This window comes from Ailuropoda melanoleuca, chromosome 16 (genome assembly GCF_002007445.2).
Source record: "Ailuropoda melanoleuca isolate Jingjing chromosome 16, ASM200744v2, whole genome shotgun sequence".
Lineage (NCBI taxonomy): Eukaryota > Metazoa > Chordata > Mammalia > Carnivora > Ursidae > Ailuropoda > Ailuropoda melanoleuca.
Window position 1 is genome coordinate 84,337,236 of NC_048233.1, and position 21,822 is coordinate 84,359,057.

Here is a 21,822-nt window from a genome sequence, read left to right on the forward strand (position 1 = left end):
GCTGCCGGCGCTGGTCCCGGGAGTTCCCGGGTAGGCGGGCAACGAAGGGCAGGAGGGGATGGGTAGCCCGGAACGCCCATCGCAGAAGGTTCAGGGTCAAGGTTGGTCTAAGGACAGGCCATCCCCTCCACATCCACATCAGCAAAACGGGGTAAAGAACCTGGCTTGGGAGTGGGGCAAACCTGAGTCTAGTCTTAGCTCCGAAGTTGCAGGACTGTGTGACTCATCTTCTCTTTGCCTCCTTCCCTTCGTAGCTGACACAGGGACCAGAAGCCCTGTTTACAGAGCTGGGGTTTGGAGTCGGCAAGAGTGGAAGACAGAACCGGCTGCATCTCAGGCTCTTGGAACGGGTTGTCTGATCCGGTCCTCTTTCCCTCACCTGGGAAACAATCCACTTCATGCCCCTTATCAAGCGGGCGGATACCTGAGACTGTCGTCCTGAACTTCGCCCAGTGGTTGGATTCAGAATAGCTAATTCGCCCTCACAACCGCTGGATTGACACCACCCCGCATTGCCTTGAGCCTGTCACTTTAAGAAAAACGACGTTATCCTATTTCTATTATTCACGTCTGTTCTGGAGGGTTGCTCTCTACACGCTAAGTCTGAGCCCTGACCCGGAAGTAGAGGCTGCTTGGGGCGAGAGTGCGGGTTTGAGGTCCAGCACTAGAAGGGGCGGGCCGAAAGGGGCGTGCTTTGATGGCGAACTGTCGCTGTAGCCCTGGGAAGTCCACACCTCCACCCTTTTCCCCGCCTCCTGTAACTCACTGGGAGAGTTTTGTGCCAATTAATTCTGCCATTACCCAGTGGCCAGTCAACTATCCCTTCGGTTCCGCCCGGTGGTGTCAACTGGGTTGACAACGCCTAGGTGTGCGCATGCGCTCCAGCGCTACCACTTTTGGGACCTCTCGTTTAGACCGGGACTCTGCGCACGCCCAAAGGGCTCCCCCGCGTCTTAGCGCTCTGCCACCTTCCTGCGCGTGCGTCGGGTTTCATGCCTTCAAGTTTTCCTTTTCCGGGTCCCAACTAGGCCGTCAGGCGCATGCGCCACTGCTGGCTGGCGGCTCGCTGCTCCTTCCGGCCTCCCCCTTGGGCCGGGTCCCGCAGTAGCCGGGCGAGCGCGGAGACCGAAGCGAGTGACCTGTAACCCCGGAAGTGGACCTCAGGGTCCCGGGGCTCTCCCCGGGCCGGAGCCGAGGAAGCCGTCGCCTGCACCCCCGGAGCACCCACCCCACGCCCATCTCTGGATGCCGCCGACGGGTGTCCGGCCCGTGCCCCGCGCCTGCCTACCGGCTCGGCCCCTCGGAGCAGTTTTGGGCCGGGGGTGGGGGCCTGGACCCCGCCCCTGATGAGGCTCCACCCCCGCGTCCAGGCCTCGCTCCGCTGACTGCCCGGGTCGGCCCCGCCCCCTACCCGCCCCCTCGCCCGGCCGACCCCTCTCCCCGGCTGGGGGAGGCCATGGCGTGAGCGCGAGGCCGGGCCCCGGGGCCCTCGGGCGCCAGGCGGGGCATGGGCCGGCGGCCGCCCCAATGAGGGTCCCGGGAGGGGGGCGCGCGCAGCAGCGGCGGGGCCATGGGGTCGCAGGTATTGCAGATCCTGCGCCAGGGGGTGTGGGCCTCGCTCACTGGCGGTTGGTTCTTCGACCCGCACCAGAGCACCTTCTCCAACTGCTTCCATCTTTACGTCTGGATCTTCTTGCTCACCTTTCCCTTCTTGCTGTACATGGTGAGATGCTACTGCCACCTGTAACTCCCGCCGGGGAAAGGGAGGGCAGATGTCACGGAGGGATGCTAATCTGGCAGGGATTCAGGGCTATGCCTTGGAAGCTTGGGGTGGAGAGTGGACTCACTGCAGAGTTTGGGGGTATGTGGAGGAGTGGCCGGATTATTCCTTAACTGGGCTGGGTGACCTTGAGCCTCTCACTTAATTTCTTTCCAGTGAGAGGACAGAGCCCCCTGACAGGGTCTTTGTACCAGTTGCAAGGGATGGGTGAGGAAGTCTTGTGAATTTGTGAATGCTGGCTATGACTGTGGTGGTAGGTCTGCCCCATGGGGACAGGGCTGTGTGAGGAGGTCCCTGACTTGCTGCCGCCTCCAGGTCCTGCCTCCCAGCTTGATGGTGGCCGGCGTGTACTGCCTCGTGGTGGCTGTCATCTTCACTACCATCAAGACTGTGAACTATCGGCTACATGCTATGTTCGATCAGGGCGAGATTGTGGAGAAGCGCAACTCGACCATGGGGGAGCCGGAGGAGGAGCCTGCACAGGGGGACAGCAGTCTGCCCAGGTGAGTGGGGGAGGGGCTGTGTTGGCAATTAAGGGGTCTTGGTGCCTGGACTTAAGCATCGGGGCCTCAGGGACGTTGGCTCCAGGAGCAGGTGAGCCCCTGTTCTGTGGTCAGACCCAGACTTGCAAGAGGACTCTGGAGAAGTGAGCAGTGCTGGGGTTAGTGGCGGAAGTACAATCTGAAGGGAGGGGGAGGTTAGCTGAAAGCTGATGCTTTTCTCCACTGCTAGGGACCCTGGAGTGGAGATGACGGTGTTTCGGAAAGTGAGTTCCACACCTCCGGTACGCTGTAGCTCCCAGCATTCCGTGTTTGGCTTCAACCAGGTCTCGGTGAGTGGTCCCTACCCTCAGCCTGTCCCACTCCTCTCCTGGGAGCGCATCCCCACTGAGGTATGTCCTGAGCCTAGTTCTTACCCTGTTTGTTCCTTCATTTCTCTCTTGGTCTGCTCAGGAGCTGCTGCCCCGGATGGAGGACTCTGGGGCCCTAAGAGGTAGGTGGCTGCTGCTCAGGTCTGAATTTGGCGGTGTGGAATGAGATGGCACCCCAATGTCTTGAAGTCCTGCTGACACCTGTGGGGCCATGGTTGCAGACATCAAGGAGCTGGTGCGGGAGCAGGGCAGCAACAATGTGATCGTGACCTCAGCGGATCGAGAGATGCTGAAGCTAAGCTCGCAGGAGAAACTGAGTGAGTGGGCATGATCTGGCAGGGGCTTGTGGGGAAGACTAGCTATCTTGTCTTCGAGTCACCCCAACTTTTGCTCCTCCAGAGCTCTCTTTGTCCTTCAGGACGGAGCCTTCTCATTGTCCTGCCCCAGCTGGGCTCTGGGGTAGCAGTGGCCACAGGACCCCCTTAGTGGCTGGTTCCTCTTGCAGCATGCCCTTTCCTCATTTTGTCTTCCTTTTCTCTGATAGTTGGAGACCTTCCTCAGACACCCCCGGGGGCTGCCCCAGACCCCTCTCTCCCCAGCACAGACTCTTCAGAACGTTCTCCCTTGGCTGGAGATGGAGCCCCCTGGAGTGGAAGCAGTGTGGCCGACACTCCCATGAGCCCCCTTCTGAAGGGGAGCCTCAGCCAGGAGCTGAGCAAGAGCTTCCTGACCCTGACCCGGCCTGAGCGGGCCCTGGTGAGGACCAGCAGTCGACGGGAACAACGCCGGGGAGCAGGTGGCTACCAGCCCTTGGACCGGCGGGGCTCGGGTGAGCCCACCCCCCAGAAAGCAGGCTCCTCGGATTCCTGCTTCAGTGGCACTGACAGGGAGACGTTGAGCAGCTTCAAGAGCGAAAAGACCAACTCAACCCATCTGGACAGCCCCCCCGGCGGGCAAGCCCCTGAGGGCAGCGACACAGATCCACCCTCTGAGGCTGAGCTGCCCGCATCACCAGATGCCGGAGTCCCCTCCGATGACACACTGCGTTCCTTTGACACAGTCATAGGAGCAGGGACGCCGCCGGGCCCAGCTGAGCCACTCCTGGTTGTGCGGCCCAAGGACTTGGCCTTACTGCGGCCCACCAAACGGCGGCCACCCATGCGAAGACACTCCCCACCTGGCCGTGCCCCTCGGAGGCCCCTGCTTGAAGGTGGGGGCTTCTTTGAGGACGAAGACACCAGTGAGGGCAGCGAACTGAGTCCAGCCTCCAGCCTCCGATCTCAGCGCCGCTACAGTACTGACAGCTCTTCCTCCACCTCCTGTTACTCCCCCGAGAGCTCCCGTGGTGCAGCTGGGGGACCCCGGAAGCGACGGGCCCCTCATGGGGCTGAGGAGGGGACTGCCGTGCCCCCCAAGCGGCCCTATGGGACCCAGCGGACGCCTAGTACTGCCAGCGCCAAAACGCATGCCCGTGTGCTGAGCATGGATGGGGCAGGGGGTGATGTCCTAAGGGCCCCCCTGGCTGGCTCCAAGGCTGAGCTGGAGGCCCAGGCGGGGGTGGAGCTGGCTTCTGGTGAGCCTGCTTTGCTGCCTGCTGAGGCCCACAGGGGACCTGCTGCCAACCAGCCCGGCTGGCGGGGGGAACTGCAAGAGGAAGGTGCTGTGGGGGGAGGTGAGTGCCTGCTCTGCCGGGGGCAGGGGGTTGTGGTGGTAAGCTAGGTATGGGCTTGGGTTTGGACAAAGGCCAGACTGGAATGGAGCTGGCCAGAGTCAGCTCGGCCTCTGTCTCAGGCAGCAGGTGGATGTGGACTGAGTGATTGGGTGCTGTCTGCTGAACCCCTCAGATAAGCAGGGCTGGGAGAGCTCAGACACCCAGCTCCAGGTCCTGCAGTTAGCACAAAGCCCCTGCCCCTCGAGGACTGTCAGTGTCCACGTTGATTCTCCTGGGCCACCGGCGGGGCAGGGCAAGATCGTGTCCTTATTTCCAAATGTGGAAACTGAGGCACAAGTGGTTAGGTGACCTGGCTAGGCCCCAGAGGCAGGACACGGTTGGATTAGGCCTGATCTTTAGCTCCGTGCAGGAGCAGCTGCCACACCCCCCGCCCCGACTGTGTCCGAGGCTGTGTCCAAGCCTCTGTGGCTTATGCACGGGGCCTCTCTCTGGGCAGCAGCTGACGAGACTGGCAAGCGGGACCGCACGAGCAGTGTGCGGCGGACTCAGGCGATCCGCCGGCGCCACAATGCGGGCAGCAATCCCACCCCTCCAGCCTCTGTCATGGGCTCGCCGCCCAGGTGAGTGGTGGCCGGTTGGTCAGAGGGGCGGTGGGGGCTGGTGGCTCTGAGTGGCGCTGACCGGCGGTCTGGCTTATCCTCAGCAGCCTGCAGGAGGCTCAGCGCAGCCGGGCCGCCTCTCACTCCCGGGCGCTGACGCTGCCCTCCGCCTTGCACTTCGCTTCGTCGCTGCTGCTCACGCGGGCGGGCGCCGCTGTGCACGAGGCCTGCACCTTTGATGACACATCCGAGGGTGCCGTGCACTACTTCTATGACGAGAGCGGTGAGCCCCTCCCCAAGTCCAGTGGCCCGGCCCGTGAGCCCGGCACCCCCTTTCCCTCCTGCCAGCGGTCTTCGTGGTCACAGTGGCAGTGCTTGCTCTGTTGGCCACGGACCACCCGCTCAGCCCCGTGGTGACTTCTGTCCCTGTGCTGCCCGCCGTCAAACTTGCAGCCTCTCTCAGACGTGGGCGGTCTCATTATCCATGCTGTGCTTATGAGGAAGCCGAGGCACGGCCTGAAGTCACAGCCGAGCAAGTGGCAGAACAGGGACCTGAACCCAGGGCAGGCCGACCTGCAGGCCCTCTCCGCTCCAGCTCAGGGTCCCTAGGGGCTGGGCTGCCATACAGGGGAGCTCCTCACCGGATGGTCCACGTGGGTCAGGCCTTGGTGCCCCTGTCCCTGACGTGCTGCCTTGTGTCCCACACCCCTGGCCCAGGCGTGCGGCGTTCCTACACCTTCGGCCTAGCTGGAGGCGGCTACGAGAACCCTGTGGGGCAGCAGGGGGAGCAGGCGGCCAATGGAGCTTGGTGAGTATCCAAGCTGGGGCTCTCCGGGCCAGCAGCCTGGTGGGTTGCCGTTTCTGGGGATTTTCTCTCTCTCTTTGCTCTGCTGGGGCAGGGGCAGCTCAGAATCCCTAGGAGAGGAGTGTGGGGAGTAGCAGAGGGCAGGCCTGTGGGGATTCTTCGACACTGTAGGAATGTGACATTTCTGGGCAGGAGGCTTCCAGGAAGCCCAGGTCCTGGGAGGGAGGCACTTCTGTCTCGCTTCTTCTGAAGCCTCTGTGCTCCTTTTGGGTATCTGAGCAGCCCCCTATGGCCTGGTTTTGGCCTTTTTTTTTTTTTTTTTAAAGATTTTATTTATCTATTTGACAGAGACAGCCAGCGAGAGAGGGATCACAGGCAGGGGGAGTGGGAGAGGAAGAAGCAGGCTCCCAGCGGAGGAGCCTGATGTGGGGCTCGATCCCAGGACTCTGGGATCACGCCCTGAGCCGAAGGCAGACGCTTAATGACTGCACCATCCAGGTGCCCCTGGCTTTGGCCTTAATCCCAGTGCTGACCTGGGGCTTCCAGTGGCCCTGATCTTCATGGCTGCTGTTCCCCACAGGGACCGCCACTCACATTCCTCCAGCTTCCACTCGGCCGATGTCCCTGAGGCAGCGGGTGGCCTGAACCTGCTGCAGCCAAGGCCCGTGGTTCTGCAGGGCATGCAGGTGCGCCGAGTGCCCCTGGAGATCCCGGAGGTGAGGAGCTAGTGGTCAGGGAAGGAGCTGCAGGAGGGGCGGTGGCGGCAGCAGGAGCCGGGGGGCAGGTCGTGGAGCACTTGCCCTAGTACCGAGAGGGACAGGCAGCTCGAGTGGGGGCCCTTGGTGTCTGTCCTGACCTTTGACAGCTGGCCCTGGGTGTGCAGGCTCCGGATCTCTATGGCTCAAGGAGTCATTCGTTTGCTTATTCAACAAGTGTGTCTGGAGTATCTTCTTTATCCTGGAAGGGCCCCTAGGGAGCGGGGACGGCGGGTCTCTGCAGTGAAACCCACGGAAGAGGCAGGTCAGCTTACTTGGCCGTGGTCTGCCGCTCCCTGTGCTGGGCCTGGGCACGTGGCGTGGCTTGGGGCACACTGCCCCAGCTCGTAACCTGCTGTTTCACTCCTGAAGGTGTCCCAGTTTGACACGGTCAGTCTAGCAATAGCAGAAGTGTTAGGACATATAAGATACAGACTCAGAATTTAAAGAACAGTGGTTAGAGGGGTACCCACACGTCTAACGCTCAGTGTCACAGAGCACGTGCAGTGCCCGGAAGCCCCATGTGTTCCTTTCTGATTTATTCTCCAGAGGCAGGGGCTGTGCATCTTTGGCTCTGCATGGTATCCCCAAGGCCCAGCTCAGGGCCAGGCCCATAGCTTGCCCCCTAAGTATTTGCTGAATGAAGGGCACAAGAAATCCTAAGAGATAAAGTCGCTTGCCTAGGGTCTCACAACATGGTCGTTGGCACCCAGGCCTGTCGGCAGGGCTGGTGCTCTCTGTGCCCTAGGGTGGGGTGGTCAGAATGACCCCCTATGGCTCCGTCCAGGAGGATGGTAGCATTTGTACTGGGTCCCAAAGGACAGGGTGGACTTCACTGAGCCTAGGAAGAGGCGGTACAGGCTGCCTGAGTGGGGAGGACAGACATGGGTACTGGCGACTCTGGCCCTCAGCAGCCCCAGCAGTCTCCTAGCAGCCATTGAGCCGTGTCCTGGGGACCCGGAGAGGGGAGTGCGCCTTTGTGGTGGAGCAGCAGGACCGGCCACAGGGCCACTAGGTGGCGGGGACTTTCTTTCTGTGCTGGAGGAGAAGGCCAACCAGCCAGTGTGCACCGGGCAGGGGAGTGGTGGCAATTGACCGTGTTGGGGGGCGAGGGGCTGATGGCTGCGGCTGTGGGGACCGCAGTTTGACCTGCTGGACCAGGACTCCCTGCACGAATCCCAGGAGCAGACGCTGATGGAGGAGGCGCCGCCTCGGGCCCAGCACAGCTACAAGTACTGGCTCCTTCCTGGCCGCTGGACATCCGTGCGCTATGAGCGGCTGGCCCTCCTGGCCCTGTTGGACCGGTGAGTGCCCACCTGCCTCGGCGCCCTGGCCCCGGGCCTTCTGGACCCTCTAAAGCTGTGGAGCCCATCACGGCATCAGAGAACCTAATGGTTGGGGACTACTGAAGCTGCTTCAGGGGCTGGGGTCTGCGGTCCAGTTTGACCAGGTCCTTCGGGGGTAGAAAGGGGTGCTGGGTGGTGCTCGAGTTACTCCCTGTCTGAAAGCTCCGCTCCAAACAAACTATTCCCGTCCAGTCTCTGCTTTTATTTGCTTCGGCATTAGATTTGATGAAATTGAGTCCTGCGATCAAAGAAGCTCGCAAGGCCCTTATCTTAGTTTTCCCCTTTCTTAGGGGTAACTGAGGCCCAGGAAGTCAGAGAGGAAGCCAGATGACTTTTGTTGTCTGCGTGGATGGCTTGGGCCTAGAACCTGTGGCCCGGCTTCCCACACTCTGGATTTCCTCCTGGCACTGCAGCCGGCGTGTGTCAGGCGCTGCCTGTGTGTATAGCACGGCCTGCTTGATCGGGCATTCGTGAGCCGGAGACAGGCAAGCGCCTCAGTAGCAGCCCTTGGAGCCTTCAGGGTCTAGAAGGGCAAAGATCGGGATGCAGGGTAGCAATGGGGCGGCGTCCTGGAGCAGGTGCCACCTGGCCCCGTCCCTGAAAAAGATAGGTTTGCATATTTCGAGGACGAGGGGGGGCCTGGGCACAGGCTCCGACGTGGGCCTTTGTGGCTGGGTCCTGTCCTCCTCCCCACCCCATCTGCCTTCGCCCCACTAGCCAGGAAGGAGATGGGTGTGCCCTGGTGTGCCCTGACTCTGCTGTCTCTGCAGGACTCGGGGGCTGGTGGAGAACATACTCGGCATCGGCCTGAGCAGCCTCGTCGCCTTCCTGGGCTACCTGTTGCTGCTCAAGGGCTTCTTCACGGATATCTGGGTCTTCCAGTTCTGCTTGGTCATCGCCTCCTGCCAGTATTCCCTGCTCAAGGTCAGGCCTTGCTGCTTGGGTTTCCTTCTCCCACCCACCTCTTTCCAGACGTCTCGTTGCCCACAACCCGTTTTGAGGGTTGTGAGCTTGAAAGGAGAGAAGGTGCTTAAGATCCCCTGTAGTCAGCCCCTCATCTTACCCATGGGAGAACCGAGGCTCAAACGGCATAGGATCCTGCCCTGGTCACCCCTGACAGTCCAGTAGCGGAACTGAGCAGGTCCCGGGGTCTCTGACCCTCCCTTGGGCTCTGGCTCGCATTGCCAACATAGCTCCTGTCTCTTCTAGAGCGTGCAGCCTGATGCGGCGTCTCCCATGCACGTGAGTACCAGTGCCTTTTCCCCCCAAGGCTCACACGCGGGCCCTGGGCAGGGCTGAGACAGGCGTGGAGGGGTCTGCGAGGGGTAGGGATCCTGAGACCACCCCCATGGCCTCAGATCCTCAGTCCCGCTGCCCTCACCCTGCCAGGCTTTCTATCTTGGATCCAGGGCCATGGGCAGGGCATGGGAGCAGGCATGAGTCTGTGCGTGTATGTGCGCGCGTGTGCACGTGCGTGCAGGTTGGTCAGCTGGGGAGACCTGGCTCTTCACTGTCCCGCTCCCCAGGGCCACAACTGGGTGATTGCATATAGCCGGCCTGTCTACTTCTGCATCTGCTGTCTGCTCATCTGGCTGTTGGACGCCCTGGGCTCAGCTCAGCCCTTCCCACCCGTCTCCCTGTATGGCCTCACGCTCTTCTCCGCCTCCTTCTTCTTCTGTGCCCGGGATGTGGCTACCGGTGAGATTGGACAGCGTTGAGGTGGCCTGGGGGAGTGTGGCCCTGAGGGTGGTGGGCCAAGGTGTGGTCTGTGGGCTGACCGACTGGGCCTTTGCATTTCCTCCCTGACAGTGTTCACCTTGTGCTTCCCGTTCGTCTTCCTCCTGGGCCTCCTTCCCCAGGTTAACACCTGTCTCATGTACCTGCTGGAGCAGATAGACATGCACGGCTTTGGGGGTACAGGTATGGGGCCCATAGGTGGCTTGGGGGTCAGGACGGGCTGTGGTTTAGGTATGTGGCTCCAGCTTTTTGCTGATCTTTCTCCTCTGTGTATACTGTGGATTGCAAGAGCCCATTCCCCCCCCCCCGGACAACCCCCCTTCCCGAACAAGTGGACTAAACCCAAGAATGCCAGGGCTCTGAAGGCCTCTCAGGGCTTGGGGAGCAGACAGCAGTGGGCTGGGGATGGGTCCCAGGGAGGTTAGCCTGTTGGAATTGAGGGGCAGTGGGGTGGGGGTGGGNTAGCTGCCACCAGTCCGCTCACGGCGGTGTTCAGCCTCTCCCGCAGCCTGCTGGCTGCTGCTCTGCTCTATGGTTTCTGCCTCGGGGCCATCAAGGTAGGGATGGCCTGTGGGGTGGGGGCATGCTGAGGCCCAGGGGGGTCGTTAGGACAGGACTGTGAATTGGGTTCACCAGTGGCTTCTCCCATGGGGGACCCCACCCCTACCCCCCCACGCTTACCCTTGCCTCCCTTGACCAGCATGGGTTCTCTCCCCAGACTCCTTGGCCGGAACAGCACGTCCCTGTCCTCTTCTCGGTCTTCTGTGGCCTCCTGGTGGCACTGTCCTACCACCTGAGCCGTCAGAGCAGTGATCCCACTGTGCTCTGGTGGGTGCCTGCATGTGCCCGTCCGTGCCCATGCGTGTGTTTGTGTGAGTGTCTGTGCATGGCAGGGGTTGGCGGTGGGGGTCTGTGCACGTGGCTGTCACCCGCTGACCCTGGAGCCCTCGGGAGGGGAGGGGCGGCCTCCGCAGACCCGGGCCCCTGCCTTTTGTCACCCACCCCAGGTCCCTGATCCGGAGCAAGCTCTTCCCCGAGCTGGAGGAGAGGAGCTTGGAGACAGCTCGGGCTGAGCCCCCAGACCCGCTGCCAGACAAGATGCGTCAGTCGGTGGTGAGAGCTGGAGCGCGGGGTTCTCATCTCGGGGAGGAGGGCTGCTAGGGTGTGGTCAGCCCGGGCTGGCAGGCACCCACGCTGGTGTCTCCCGCCCACGCAGCGTGAGGTCCTGCACTCTGACCTGGTGATGTGTGTGGTGATCGCTGTGCTCACCTTCGCCATCAGCGCCAGCACCGTCTTCATCGCCCTGAAGGTTCGTGTGGCCTGGGCCACCCCTGCCCCCTCACACTTTGCAGGAGCCCGCTCCGCCTGAGAGCCCCGGGCCACCATGGCCTCGTGTCCTCCACCCCGGCCTGGCCCGTGCCGGGGCCCCGTGGGCTCCTCGGCCTGTGCGGCCGGGCTGAGCGTCCGGCCTCTCACTCTTGCAGTCGGTGCTGGGCTTCGTGCTGTACGCGCTGGCCGGGGCCGTGGGCTTCTTCACACACTACTTGCTGCCGCAGCTCCGCAAACAGCTGCCCTGGTTCTGCCTGTCGCAGCCCGTGCTGAAGCCATCCGAGTACAGCCAGTACGAAGTTCGCGGTGAGTGCCTGCCCCGGTGCTGGGGCCCCTCCGCCCCTCCTGCCCTGATTCCCAGGGGGCCTGCAGCCTGGTGAGAGCCCGGCCCTCTCGGCTCAGAGTGCCAGCAGGGGGCAGCCTCTGCCCACGCGGCCCTGTCCCCACGGCCCCTGTGCAGCCCTGTCTGCCCTCTTGTCTTGCCTCCTGCGCCCCGGCCAGGCCCCTGTGTGGCTCTTACCCTGCCCGCCCTGCCCTTCCTCTGCCCGTCTTGCTTTCTCTGGGGGGATGGAGGATGTAGAATTCCAAGGCCCTAAAGGGATCTGTTGTCCAGCAGAAGGACAGACTGGTTGCCCGGTCTGCCTGGCCGATTTTCACCTGGGCTGTGCGATAAAAGCACCTCTAAGCCTCTGTTTCATCACCTACCTGGATTTGTTACACAAAGTTCCACATGCCCTGTTTGTAAGCGATAAAAGATTTTGCCCACTGGGCTGGCGTTCCCACATGGCTACAGTCAGCTCAAGCTGGGTGGCGGTGACCCGTGACAAAGACACTGCAGCTTGAGGTCACTGTGTACATGGGCCTCACCCAGCCTGCCTTGGCTCCAGTGGGCATCGGGGACGTCCTCGTTAGGTTTTTTTTCCAGAGAGCAGAACGGGCAAAGCGTGTGCCCTAAGACCCTGAATGTCCTGCCCAAGCCTCACCGGCCTCATTTGAGCTGCCGCAAAGTCTCTGGGGACCTGGAGAGCCATGTCCCATGGTTTGCCCTCCTTCCAGGTTCCTTCAGGGCGTGCGCCTGACCGGGCCCGGCAGGGGGAGGGAAAGGTGGAGGGTCAGCAGTCTTGCCTTCTGTCGCAGGCGCTGCGCAGGTGATGTGGTTCGAGAAGCTGTACGCCAGCCTTCAGTGCGTCGAGAAGTACCTCATCTACCCCGCCGTGGTGCTCAACGCTCTCACAGTGGACGCCCACGCCGTCGTCAGCCACCCGGACAAGTTCTGCCTCTAGTGAGGACTGCCCCACCCCCCACCATCCCGGGTCTCCATTCCCACGGGACACCTGGGACCCCGAAGCCCGCAGATGGAATGAAACCTGCCTCAGTTGCCCCAGCAAGCTCAAGCACTTCTCGAGCTCCTGACACTCTGTTGAGACAGTTGCCCCTTAAAAAACACACGTGTCTCCCAGATGTGTCTTAAAAGGGTGACCCCTTTAGAGAGCAGAGATTAGGAGTCCCTCGCCCACAAGACCAGGGCCCAGCTCGGCAGAGCCCAGGCCAGGGCCGGGGAGGGCTGGGCCCCCCCCGGCCCCCTGAGTCCCATCTGCCACATAGCGCCTGCTCCTCACCCCCAGCTGCCGGGCGCTGCTGATGACCGTGGCTGGGCTGAAGCTGTTACGCTCAGCCTTCTGCTGCCCACCCCAGCAGTACCTGACCTTGGCCTTCACCGTCCTGCTCTTCCACTTCGACTACCCACGCCTGTCCCAGGGCTTTTTGCTCGACTACTTCCTCATGTCCCTGCTGTGCAGCAAGGTGAGCTGGTGGCCACGTTGCAGGCTCTGGGCTGTGCGGCGGGAGCAGAACTTGTGTGAGTTGGCAGCGGGGAGAGCTTCCCCAGGGGCCTGCAGCCCTGCCAGCTGCTGCCCCACGTCAGCCCTGCCGTGTGCCTCCGCAGCGGGTTCCCCAGGGGCAGAGGAAGCGGTGGTTTAAAGCACTAAGGTGACTTGCCTCAGGTCCCCCAGAGAATGGGTGACCCGCCAGGACTTGAATCCACATCTGACTTCGCTGCCTGTTCTATGAGTCGTGGCCCTTCACTGCCTTCCTTGTGAGCAGTTACTAGGTAGTTAAGACTTAGCCTTCTCCTCTGGATGCCAACCTCTGAGCTCTGCCCCTTTGCCAGCCACAGCCCTGGGGAGCAGTTAAGAGCTGAGTTTCAGAAGCCCCTAGGGCCTGGATAGCTCTAGGCTGTTCTGCCAGACTATGGGACCCCCTGATGTGGGGTTCGGGGTGGGGGGAATCATTCCCTGGCACTACCCGAGGCCTATGGTGGTGCCTGCTGTGGGACCCCAGCATGGCCTTGAGCCTTTTTCTCTTTTACCTGGGCATTCTAGTCTGGTTTTCTGGTCTGGTCCAGGATGGTGGAGATCCAGACTGTGCTGCTCTCTGAGGGTGGGGCCCATCTCCATTTGCAGTATCATGGTCAGGGTCCAGTTTCATCAGTGACTGATGGCTTGAGCATGTCGTCGTCCTGCCCTGCGTTTTCTGAACTTTCCCATCTGCGACATGGGACAAAAATAGGAAGCTTCCGGGGTGGTCTTGCAAATAGACGGCTAATGCTCCCTTAGAGGGTCTGCTAACAGGAACAGGTGCTTTGAGCCAGGTCCAGACAGAAAGGGCTGGGAGTGATCTTAAGCTTGACTCCCACATGGGCAGCCACTGGAGTGGCCCCAAGGCTCGGAATGGGTACTTGGCCGACTTCATCTCTGTGAGTGACTTGCGTATCTTTTCCTTTTCCCCTCTCCGACCCTGGCAGCTGTGGGACCTGCTGTATAAGCTGCGTTTTGTGCTGACCTACATCGCGCCCTGGCAGATCACCTGGGGCTCCGCTTTCCATGCTTTCGCCCAGCCCTTTGCCGTGCCTCGTACCCAGCCTGCCCTCTGCGGCCTGGGGGGGGGGCGCGTGCGGGGCGGGGGGGGCGGTGCAGGGAGGGCGGTGGCCTGGATGGGGGCAGGTTGATGAGAGTTAAAGAGTGATGAGGGAGGCTAGGGAGGGTCATGTGTGCCTGCCACCTCCTTGACTCGTGCCCAGACTCGGCCATGCTGTTCGTTCAAGCTCTGCTCTCGGCACTCTTCTCCACGCCACTCAACCCCCTGCTGGGCAGCGCTGTCTTCATCATGTCCTACGCGCGGCCCCTCAAGTTCTGGGAGCGCGACTACAAGTGAGTCTTGAGGGAGCAGGTGCCTCACCCAGAGGGGCCTTGGAAGGGAAGGGAGCTTGGGGCCCCGGCAGGGTGGGGTGCAGAGAGGGGCCGCAGCAAGGGTGCAAGTGCTTGAGCACGGCGGGCTTCAGGTGGCTGGCTGATTGATGAGGGCAAGACCTGAGTCAGGCCAAGCCTCAGGCTGACCCTTGGGCTTCCTGGCCGTGTAGTCCTGGGGCAGTTCCCTTATGTTCCGGAGCCTCGGCCTCCTGTGAAATGGGACTCTCATGGCATCTGCCCAGAGAACAGGGGTGTGGGTTATGAGGATGCAGTGGTGGGCTGGCAGGGATTGTCATCTGAACCTGTCGGCCAACTGTGTTTTTCTTTCTGTCTAAACAGCACTAAACGTGTGGATCATTCCAACACCCGCCTGGTCACACAGCTGGATCGGAACCCCGGTATGTACTCGGCCATCCGGGGGGCTTTAGGGCGGCACCTCCCTAGAGAGGGGGACTTGCTTACTTGTCATCTTGTCCATTTGTCTCTCTGTCTTGGGTCTCAGGCGCCGACGACAACAACCTCAACTCCATCTTCTATGAGCACTTGACGCGCTCGCTGCAGCACACGCTATGTGGGGACCTGGTGCTGGGCCGCTGGGGCAACTACGGCCCCGGCGACTGCTTTGTCCTGGCCTCTGACTACCTCAACGCCCTGGTGCACCTCATCGAGGTCGGCAATGGCCTCGTCACCTTCCAGCTGCGTGGCCTTGAGTTCCGGGGTGAGCTGCGGGGCCTAGGCCTGACGCAAGCCGCTGCATTTCATGGCGTGTGAGGGCCGGATTCTAGCCCAGCCCTGCCCTGATTTGCAGGGTGACCTTGAGCAAGGCACTCTTCCTCCCTAGGCCTGGGTTTCCCAGCGTGAGTGGTGAGGGGGCCAGGGTCTCCTTTGGCCAAGCCGTGTCCCTGCCCTGACTCTGGGTGCACAGGGACCGAGCAGGCTGCTCTGGCGGAAGCGTGGGCCCGGAGCTTTGGGTTCGCCCATCAGCTGCCCCCGGCGTGCGCTCTGGTCTTGGGCTTGGCTCCAGTTTGGGTGCCGCGAGTAGCCCCCGGTGAGCGAGCCAGCTCTTTGGCCTCAGGAAGACGCGCATGTTGGATGTCAGCTTCCGAAGAGGCTTCTGAGGGTACAGAGGGGCTCGAGGCACGGCTCACGGGCACGGCGAACCTGAGCAGGTCACTTCTTCTCTGAGCTTCAGTCTTTGCCGTGGCCTCTGGGCGTCTGGAGGGGGAGCGGTTCGTTTGTTAGTCCAAGTCCAGTAATGGTTGCTCACAGCAGCCCCAGGCACTGGCGAAGACCTGGGCTCTCGCGAGAGGGGCAGGCAGGGAGGTCCTGGTGGCCCCCTGACTGGGCGCCCCCCCACCCCCAGGTACATACTGCCAGCAGCGCGAGGTAGAGGCCATCACGGAGGGCGTGGAGGAGGACGAGGGCTGCTGCTGCTGCGAGCCTGGCCACCTGCCGCGGGTCCTGTCCTTCAATGCCGCCTTCGGGCAGCGCTGGCTGGCCTGGGAGGTGACGGCCAGCAAGTACGTGCTGGAGGGCTACAGCATCAGTGACAATAACGCGGCCTCCATGCTGCAGGTGTTCGATCTCCGCAAGATCCTCATCACTTACTACGTCAAGGTACGGCCGGCGGGTGGCTGGGCAGCAGGGCTCCCGGCTAACGAGTGCTCGCCGACCGGCCGCGTCTGAGTGTCATCTAGGTGGTTGGGAACCCGTTTTGCCCAAGGGAAGCAGAGGCCTTAGAGAGTGGAAGCATCCTCCAAGATGCCACCCACCACTGGACAGCAGGCCTCGGGCCCCAACAGCTCGTGTGGCTCCAGCAGTGGGCTGTGGGGGGGCAGGGTTTGCTGTCACCCTCCTCTGGAAGATGCACCTTGGACAGTGGGTATTCGGGCAGGTGGGCAGCATGTGCATGGGTCCCCCTCACTGGGCTGCTGGTCCTGGGGAGGGCAGCTGCGGAGGCCAGCCTTCTAGACCACCAGGACCCTGCCCCACTCCCATTAGCACGGAGTGCCAATAATGCTGACAGTGGGGGTGGTAAATGATAATCATAGGAGCGGCTGCCAAGCAGTGGTGACCACCAAGGGGCAGCCTCTGAGCCAGGCACCGCTCCTGAGCTGGGTGAAGCCCACCACACCCTCCAAGAGGGCTCCCGATGTCTCAGTGGTGGAAGTTGACGGGCAGAATGAAGCGATGAGCCTGAGGCCCCAGGATCAGGAGAAGGTGGCGGAGCTGGGCTCAGGCCCGGGCCCAGGCCTCCTGGGTGGTGCTGAGGGCTGTGAGGCACAGTGTGGCGTCCAGCAGGAGCCCTGGACTGGGTTCTGGGAAGCCTCCTTTGGGATGTCACCTCCTTTGCTGTGCCTCCGTTTATCCCCTTGAGGAGGGATCCCTGGAGCTCTGTGAGAGGGCGAGAACGACGGCCTGCGGAGGAAGGGCACTGCGGCAGTGAGGCGAGGGTGGCTCCTGTCCACGCTCTCTCGTGCCCTCTTAGTATGTGCCCTGGGGCTCCCTGTGCAGGGCCTGGCAGGCAGGGGGGCCTTGTCAGGGCCCAGGGAAGCCTGCTCACCTGAGGTTCTCTCTAGGGCAGTCCTCTGCACCTGCCAGCTGTCCTCTTGCCTCCGTAGACATCCCATCTGTGACACACGTCAGAGACACTGTAATTCCTCTGTCGTTTTTCCCGTCCACCCAGCCACCCTTAGGGAAGAGTGTGTGAGCCTCGTGCCCCTCACCTTCACCAGGAAAGAGGCTGAGGTCCAGACAGGGACATTCCCAGCCTCAGGTCATCCAGGGGTCACAGTTCTGTCCACCTCCCCCCGCCAACCCCATCAGAGAAGTGCCCTTACGCAGGTCACCCTGCTGCCTCCCGCAAGCCCAGCTCAAGGCCAATGCGGCCTTCTCGTGGCAGTGCACCAGGCACCCAGCCAGGCCCTGGCTGGCAGGCTGAGATGAGCCCCACCCCTGCCAAGTTTACTGTCCCATGGGGAAGCTGACTCGCCACGGCTACGGCAGCCTCACAGGCTGGGCACAGTTAGAGCCGGGTAGCGGTGTCCGGAGGACCTGGGGAATGCTCTGCCAGAGAGTGTGGGCTGAAGTTTGGAGGGGTGAGTCGGGGCTGCCAGGGGCAGTGCCTCTGTGGGGTGGCGGCTGTTGAGGGCAGCCCCTCGAGCCTGCGTACCCCACAGAGCTACCCTGCTGGACGCTCCTACTTCTCCTGCCTGGGTGCCCTCTGTTCATGGCCAGCTGCAGCACCCTCCCCAGCCCTGGACTTCCCACCCTGCACCCGGGCACGGGGCCAGCCCCATCAGCTCCATCCCAGGGTGGCACATGGAAGCCCGATAACCTTGCTGGTTGCCAACTGCCAGCCTCACACTGCTCATCCATCCTGCTGGTCTGCCTTCTAGAAGCTCTTTTCTGTTGGCTCAAACCCCTGTTCTGCAACCAGCATCCCCTTAAAGGATATAGGAGCCTCTGACTTCGGACACAGTTACTGTGCCTTTGCCTTTTTTCTGAGAGGAATGCCCTGTGGCTGTGAGACCTCACCTGCCTAAAGGGACCCATGACCCGCAGGCACTTAGGTCCCACTGGCCTGCAGGCAGCCCCACTACCTCAGCCTGACCTTCCAAGGCCTCTCAGATCTGGATCCCACAGTGTAATGGTGTGGGAGGTCCTGGGGGCTCGAATCCTAGCTTAGTCTGCCCTGCTGGGTAACCTCAGGCAAGTCTCCTGTCTTTCTGAACCTCAGTCTCTCTTACAAACGGGGGATCTCCTGAAGCAAGCAGGCGAGTGCTTGCCACAGCGCGGAACCTTCTAGGGGATGCTTTGTAAGGGGGTGTGCTTCCTGGCAGCACTCTCACTCCTCCCTGGCCTCGGAGAGGGGAGCAGACTAGCCTGATGTGGCATCAGGGAACTCAGAGGAGACGCGAGGTGGGTGTCCTGGGAGGCGTCCTGGTCCTTTCTCTTCCACGGCGAGGGCCCGGCCCCAGCCACCGCCCCAGCTCTGACACCTGCCCTCTCCCCGCAGAGCATCATCTACTACGTGAGCCGCTCACCGAAGCTGGAGGCGTGGCTTAGCCACGAGGGCATCGCAGCGGCCCTGCGGCCTGTGAGGGCGCCGGGCTACGCTGACTCGGACCCCACCTTCTCCCTGAGTGTGGATGAGGACTATGACCTTCGCCTCTCTGGCCTCTCGCTGCCTGCCTTCTGTGCGGTGCACCTTGAGTGGATCCAGTACTGCGCCTCCCGGCGCAGCCAGGTCCGGCCCCCACTACCCTGGGGCTACCCCCCACCCCAGTTCTCCCTTCCTTGTATGGGTTCCTCTTGCTCTCAGCCTCCCTTGGTCTGGGCCCTAGCCCCCACCGCAAGTTCCCTGTCCTGGGTCTGAGCGGGGCTCTGGGGATGGGGTCCTTGTGCCGCAGCCTGTGGATCAAGATTGGAACTCGCCGCTGGTCACGCTGTGTTTTGGTCTGTGTGTGCTGGGCCGACGGGCCCTGGGGACAGCCTCGCATAGCATGTCTGCCAGGTGAGTGCAACGGGTCCAGCCGGGCTGCCTGTGTTTCCCTCTACCCCCTCCACAAAGAGCTCCAGGCCGGCGGCGCCCAGGAACCACATCAGCCCTTCTTTCAGCGGGGACTCTTCCCCGTGGGCAAGGCGCCTCCCAGTTCTAGACCTTGCCCCGTTCCTCACCGCCCCATGAGGGACCTGGACTGACCTTGTCAGGATGGGGGAACGGAGGCCCAGCGTGAACGGTTCCAGCTCAGAGCCGGAGACCTTCCCGCTCAGCCGTCCTCCTCTTCCCCAGCCTGGAGCCCTTCCTCTACGGCCTGCACGCCCTGTTCAAGGGGGACTTCCGCATCACCTCCCCACGTGACGAGTGGGTCTTCGCTGACATGGACCTGCTTCATCGTGTGGTGGCGCCCGGGGTTCGCATGGCCCTCAAGCTTCACCAGGTGGGGAGAGGTGTGCCCAGGTCGGGTGGGCGCGTGGGGGGCGAAGCCCCTCTCCAGGGCAGGGGCCACTGACCCAGCCGTCCCGTCGGCCCCGCAGGACCACTTCACGTCCCCAGATGAGTACGAGGAGCCGGCCGCTCTGTATGATGCCATCGCCGCCAACGAGGAGCGCCTGGTCATCTCGCACGAGGGCGACCCGGCCTGGCGCAGCGCCATCCTCAGCAACACGCCCTCGCTGCTGGCGCTGCGCCACGTGCTGGACGACGCCTCGGATGAGTACAAGATCATCATGCTCAACCGGCGGCACCTCAGCTTCCGCGTCATCAAGGTGGGGGGAGGGCCCTTCCCCCGCCCCGCCCCCTGCCTGGCACCGGCCCCCTGACGCTTGCGCGGGGCCGCCCGCAGGTGAACCGCGAGTGCGTCCGCGGCCTGTGGGCCGGGCAGCAGCAGGAGCTGGTGTTTCTGCGCAACCGCAACCCCGAACGCGGCAGTATCCAGAACGCCAAGCAGGCGCTGCGCAACATGATCAACTCCTCCTGCGACCAGCCGCTGGGCTACCCCATCTATGTGTCGCCCCTCACCACCTCGCTGGCCGGCAGCCACCCCCAGCTGCGGGCACTGTGGGGTGGCCCCGTCAGCCTGAGCGCCATTGCCCGCTGGCTTCTGCACAGCTGGGAGAGGTGAGCCCCGAGCGCCGCCCCGAGCCCGGGGGGCTGAGGGCCCGGCGTGGGAAGCAGAGGCTCGGCGAGGTGAAGCAACTTCCCCCTGGGGCTCAGGGGAGGAAGTGCTGGAGCCAGGACTGGGCCCCAAGAGCCGACACCGTCCCAGAGCTGACCCGCCTTCGTGCTGCTCTCCCACCGTTGAAGGTGGCCTTATGGATAATGCCTCTCCTAGAAGACCCTGCGGGGTAGATGGCAAAATCCCTTAGAGACGGGATCCTGGGGCTCAGAGATGTTAGCTGGCATGTCCTAGCGCTGGGGACTTGGCGGCTCTGGGGTCTCGGGCCCTCCCCCTGCCAACCCGACCCTCCCCTCCGCCCCTGTCCCAGGCTTCATAAGGGCTGCGGTGCCGGCTGCAACAGCGGCGGGAACGTGGACGACTCGGACTGTGGCGGAGGCGGTGGCTTGACCTCCCTCAGCAATAACCCCCCCCTGGCACACCCCACACCTGAAAACACAGCAGGTGAGCTGGCAAGGCCGGCCTGAGCCAGTGGGCAAGGACAGCCTAGCTGAGGTCTCGAGCCTCTTATCTGTCTTCTACAGGCAGTGGTGACCAGCCCCTCCCTCCCGGCCCAGGCTGGGGCCCTCGGCCTTCTCTGAGCGGCTCTGGTGACGGGCGCCCCCCTCCTCTGCTGCAGTGGCCACCCCCTCGACTCCCTGGACCAACCCCTGCTTCCCCCGCCCCCACCGAGGGTCCCCGGCCCTCAAGGCCCCCTGGCCCCGGTCTCCTCAGTTCGGAGGGTCCCAGTGGGAAGTGGAGCCTGGGGGGTCGGAAGGGGCTAGGGGGATCTGAGGCGGAGCCAGCCTCAGGGAGCCCCAAAGGAGGCACGCCCAAATCTCAGGTAAGGGTCCTGTGGAAGGGTTGGGTCCTGAGCTACTCAGGTCTGCTTTTCCACCAACCTCTCTTCCCTCTGCTAGGCGCCCCTAGACCTCAGCCTCAGCCCGGATATCAGCACCAACGCCTCCTCGCCCCCCAGAGCAGCCCAGGACATTCCTTGCTTGGACAGCAGTGTTCCTGAAAGTGGCACACCCACTGGGACCCTGGGTGACTGGCCTGCCCCTACTGAGGAGCGTGAGAGCCCAGCCGCCCAGCCCCTGCTGGAGCATCAGTACTGAGCAGCCTGGTACCCTCTGGATCCCAGCCCCAGGATTCAGTAACTTGGATCCCTGGTCTCTGGCCCTCTCTGCTGGACCACAGAACTGAGTGGTTTTGGCTTCCACATCTGAACCCTAACTTCTGGCTGCCTTAGCCAGAGTATCAGAACTAAGTGGCCCAGACGTGTGACCGTGATCCCTGATCTCTGATCCCTAGTCCAGGGCCTGGGCTCCCCAAACTGAGGCAGGCAGCCTTCCAGCCAGGCCCTAAAAGCCAAATCCATGGGCTGGTCCCGCTTCGAGCCCGTGGCCAGGACTGACTTGACTTGGCCCCTGGGCCTGTACTGCCTGCAGGGGCAACCCCCTGGCCTGGACCTGGGGCTGAAATGTGGGAAGGGTGGTTTCTTCTTTTCTTTCTTTCTTTCTTTCTTTTTTTTTTTTCGTGCTTCGGAGACACCAGAATTAATAACACTATTTTTGATTTTGGTTCGTGTTTTCTTTTTCTGACTGGGAATGTTTGGGTGGAGGATAGAGGAGGACGGCCAGGTCAGGGTAGATGAGCACAGAGAGGGGGATGAAGAATGTGGGGCCGGGTTATGATGGAGATAGTGGTAAGACCCAGGTGGGGTTCAAGTAGGCCTACGTCCCCTTCCTCATAAGACTGTTCCCCTTTAAGCCTTGATCTGAAATTCATTTTGTTCAGTTTCTCACCCCTGTATTTTCAAAGACTTCCAACTCATGAGGCTAGTACCTAAGATTATCAGCCTTGACCTTGGCGAAAGCCTTTCTCTGAACCTTATAAAGAAAAGAGGACACCTGTCCTCTTATAAAGAAAAGAGGACACCTGTCTAAGGTGTTTTAAGAATGAGAGCGTGTGGAGAGCAGGTCTAGTGCTTAGTAAGTGCTCATAAATAGTCACTGTT

The 21,822-nt window shown here is 62.2% G+C and overlaps 1 protein-coding gene across 9 annotated transcripts; it reads left to right on the forward strand.

Annotated features, from left to right (window-relative positions):
* Window positions 1-14: 14 nt before the first annotated feature.
* On the forward strand, window positions 15-21,385 carry PCNX3 (pecanex 3). Of its 9 annotated transcripts, none has more exons than XM_034645037.1 (36): window positions 15-151; window positions 255-1,723; window positions 2,096-2,283; window positions 2,513-2,612; window positions 2,734-2,773; window positions 2,873-2,968; window positions 3,196-4,323; window positions 4,820-4,943; window positions 5,027-5,205; window positions 5,376-5,730; window positions 6,308-6,443; window positions 7,626-7,786; window positions 8,599-8,752; window positions 9,038-9,070; window positions 9,355-9,526; window positions 9,638-9,748; window positions 10,031-10,122; window positions 10,284-10,393; window positions 10,573-10,678; window positions 10,782-10,874; window positions 11,050-11,200; window positions 12,032-12,176; window positions 12,520-12,697; window positions 13,698-13,806; window positions 13,974-14,103; window positions 14,482-14,540; window positions 14,645-14,860; window positions 15,506-15,759; window positions 18,161-18,391; window positions 18,555-18,658; window positions 18,938-19,085; window positions 19,183-19,413; window positions 19,491-19,765; window positions 20,134-20,267; window positions 20,348-20,646; window positions 20,723-21,385. In XM_034645037.1, the coding sequence occupies exons 2-36, from the start codon at window positions 1,571-1,573 to the stop codon at window positions 20,918-20,920; spliced, it is 6,393 nt and encodes a 2,130-aa protein (XP_034500928.1). In that variant the 5' UTR covers window positions 15-151; window positions 255-1,570; the 3' UTR covers window positions 20,921-21,385. The 9 variants fall into 9 exon arrangements, with proteins under 9 accessions (XP_034500928.1, XP_034500932.1, XP_034500933.1 ...); XM_034645041.1 differs by having other exon boundaries at window positions 7,644-7,786; XM_034645042.1 differs by having other exon boundaries at window positions 7,665-7,786.
* Window positions 21,386-21,822: the final 437 nt, after the last annotated feature.

What these genes read in the sequence shown, in the direction of transcription:
- PCNX3 (XM_034645037.1), top strand. Translation starts at nt 1,571, where the DNA reads ATGGGGTCGCAGGTATTGCAGATCCTGCGCCAGGGGGTGTGGGCCTCG. An exon ending in CCGTCTTCATCGCCCTGAAG is followed by an intron (nt 10,875 to 11,049) that starts GTTCGTGTGGCC and finishes TCACTCTTGCAG; the next exon opens with TCGGTGCTGGGCTTCGTGCT. An exon ending in GCGTGGCCTTGAGTTCCGGG is followed by an intron (nt 14,861 to 15,505) that starts GTGAGCTGCGGG and finishes CCCCACCCCCAG; the next exon opens with GTACATACTGCCAGCAGCGC.